The sequence below is a fragment of the Pygoscelis adeliae genome, unplaced genomic scaffold (genome assembly GCF_000699105.1).
Source record: "Pygoscelis adeliae isolate BGI_AS28 unplaced genomic scaffold, ASM69910v1 Scaffold325, whole genome shotgun sequence".
NCBI lineage: Eukaryota > Metazoa > Chordata > Aves > Sphenisciformes > Spheniscidae > Pygoscelis > Pygoscelis adeliae.
The window spans coordinates 428,538-431,458 of record NW_008824769.1 but is presented as its reverse complement, the minus strand read 5'-3'; the positions used below and the strand labels follow the sequence as shown (position 1 = coordinate 431,458).

General features: G+C 62.9%; 1 protein-coding gene across 1 annotated transcript in view; it reads right to left on the bottom strand.

Annotated features, from left to right (window-relative positions):
• Positions 1-2,921, bottom strand: part of LOC103916614 (huntingtin-interacting protein 1-like) — a 16,724-nt gene that overhangs the window by 6,810 nt on the left and 6,993 nt on the right. The window contains exons 8-11 of the mRNA XM_009323625.1: positions 1,627-1,702; positions 1,068-1,199; positions 525-622; positions 232-322 (exon numbers count right to left, since the gene is read on the bottom strand). Of these exons, the coding sequence (XP_009321900.1) occupies positions 232-322; positions 525-622; positions 1,068-1,199; positions 1,627-1,702 (397 nt within the window). The remainder of the gene's footprint in view (positions 1-231; positions 323-524; positions 623-1,067; positions 1,200-1,626; positions 1,703-2,921) is intronic.

The window sequence follows — 2,921 nt, the reverse complement described above, 5'->3', positions numbered from 1 at the left end:
AGGGACACAGCCCCCCGCCCTGGCACACCTGGGGACCCCCTGTTATGGGCAGGGATGGCTGCAGCAGGGATGCAGAAGCCATCGGGGACAGGGCAAGGACAGAAAAACAGGGTCACCACCTTGCCCACCCGGGGACACAGCCACCACCCCACCAGCCCCACTCCCAGTGTGAGCCGCCGGGTCTCATCCTGCCCCTGGACTGCCACATGGGTGCTCACTGCGTGACACCACCGGATGGTTGTCACCCACCTCAGCCTTGAAGTTCTCCAGCTCCTCCTTCAGGGCTGCGATCTCCCCGTAAAGCTGCTCAATTAAGCGGTCCCTGGGAAGGAGAGACACCAAGCACATCCTCAGTGCCACCAGCCGCGCCGGTGCCGTGGGGACACATCCTGGGAGGGGAGGTGTCCCCTGTGCCACCGTGGCTGCCCTGCTGCAGCAGCCTGGCAGGCGGCTGCGGTGCCAGGCCGGGGAGGGAGCTCCCATCCCATCATGGCCGCCTCCGCGGCATCACCGGGACTGCTCACTTGTCATCCTTGTTCATCCCGTTCTGGCTGTTGAAGTTGAAGGGGTCGCTGCTGAAAGAGCTGCCGAAGATGTCGTCAAACTTATTGTCAAACAGGCTCTGTGGGGAGAGCAGCATGGACCCGGACTGAACCCACCACCACCTGGGAGCCCTCGTCCCCTCCATGTCCCCCACGCCCCTTCCCCTCCCAAAACGCTCAGCGCCTGGGGACAACCCTTGGTGGTGAGGGGGGTGAAGACCTAATGCAAGCACGGAGAGGCGAGGGGCGATGCTGGGAAGCCAAACATCTCTAGCCGGCCATCACTGGAGGGCACCAAACCACCGAGAGAAGCACCGCGAGATGAATTCAGCCTGGCTCAGACCTAGCAGCACCCACATGTGACACCCAGCACCCACACGGCCTCCCCAGTGCCTGAGGCCATCCCCACTGTCTCAGCCCCCACCATGGCATGGTTTTGGAGAAAAAACCCTGGTTTTGGAGCCAAAGGGCGCCCACCGTCCTCTCCGCAGCCCGAGGAGCATGGGCAGCACTGCTGCGGCTCACCTGCGAGGCCGTGTCCATCTCCACCAGGTCTGTGATGGGCTCGCTGTCGGGTGAGGATGCCTCGGCAGGGATCACCACCACGGGGCTGATGTGCTCCGACAGCGCCGAGGCACGCAGGAAATTGGGAGGGTTCTGGGGAGGGAGGGGAGCGTGGCTGGGTGGGGGAGGACTGGCACTGCCGCAGGGCTTCGGGCATGGTTGGTTGGAATCCCGCCCCAGCGCTGAGCTGGCCATGCCCGGACCCGCGGGAATGGAGCCAGGACCCACAGAGATGGAGCCAGGACCCACGAGGATGGATCCCGGCAAGGGCTGGGTGTCGGTGCGAGAGGGGACCCCAGCCCCCCGGCCGGAGGGGCAGCTCCACCCCGCAGGATCCCACCCAGGGAGGGGTGCAAAGATGAGCCTCAGGCCCCACAAGCCTCACATTGCCACCGGCCCCGGGAAGCCAGGCAAGGCGGCAGGCGACCCTTTTTGGGCACTTTCACAGCGCCACCGGCCCCTTTGCTGCTCCTGGCCATGGGGACAGCGAGCACGGGGACGGGGGACCACGGGGTCTCACCTCCGGCAGCTGCGGGATCTGAATCAGCCGCTTGAAGTACTGCAGGTTGCTGGAGCGGTAGAAGAGGTCCTTCAGCCTGCGAGGGGCAGGGAAAGGTTAGGGACGGCTCTTGCCCAACCCAGATACCCCACCCCAAATGCGGGTAGCTCCAACCCCTCGCCTGGCTCCAGGAGGGTGTCACCGGGCTGCTGCGCTGTGCTGGAGGGGGCGGTGGTGGGTGCTGCCACCAAACCCACGGCAGGTCCTGCGAAGACCCCGTCGCCAGCCTCCCACCCCTGGCAAAAACTGACTGCTGGAGGCTCTGTCCCATAAACCCAGGACTTGATGAGCAGAGAGAAGGACCTGAAACTTGAGCAACCTGATCTAGCGGAAGATGTCCCTGCCCATGGCAGCGGGGTTGGACTAGATGATCTCCAAAGGCCCCTTCCAACCCAAACCACTCTGTGAGTCTACGAAACCATGAACCGCAGTACTGGGTTGCACCGAGACACAGCCACCTCTCTGTGCTGTCCTCACCGCGGCCAAAGCTTGAAGGGACAGAAGCATCACCATTGCTCCCAGTACAGCCCCGGCCATCAGCGGGGTTGGGGGCTTCCTGCCTGGAGGCCACGTCTGCACCATCACCTTCAGCTCCCTGCAGGAGCATCTCCCGCAGGAGCAGGGCTACCTCTCTTCAGGATTTCCAATTCTGGGGAGGAGCAGCAGTGCCCGGCTGCGCCACTCGTGGCTCCCCTTCCTTCCAGCCACCCCGGCATCCCAGTCGGTATCTCGGCGCTGTCGATACCCGCCCCAAGGTCTCTGCCCTGGGTGGTCAGAGCCCACGGACAGCCCTGCTATCTGCTGACATCTGTGCCTGGTGTTTTTCCCATGGGCACTGGTTTGCAGTTTGTGACCTTGAATCGAGCTGTCCCTCGGTGCCGTGACATCCTCCCCCTGCTCTCAGCGGCCAGTTTTCATTTCAACTACCCTAAATGATCACATACTAGAGGCCACGGCACTTCACTGCTCGCTCTTTTTCCGTCTCATTTAAAATACGGTGAGAGGACCAGTTCCAGCACCGTTGCTGGGGATCACCCTGAGACACTCGCTGGTACGAAACCCGACCATTTGTGCAGTTACTAATCCAGGGGAGACCTGCCCTCACATCTCATAGGACCATGGACTCACAGAGTGGTTTGGGTTGGAAGGGACCTTCAAAGATCATCCAGTCCAACCCCCCGGCCAGGGGCAGGGACATCTGCCACTAGACCAGGTTGCCCAAAGCCCCGTCCAGCCTGACCTTGAACACCTCCAGG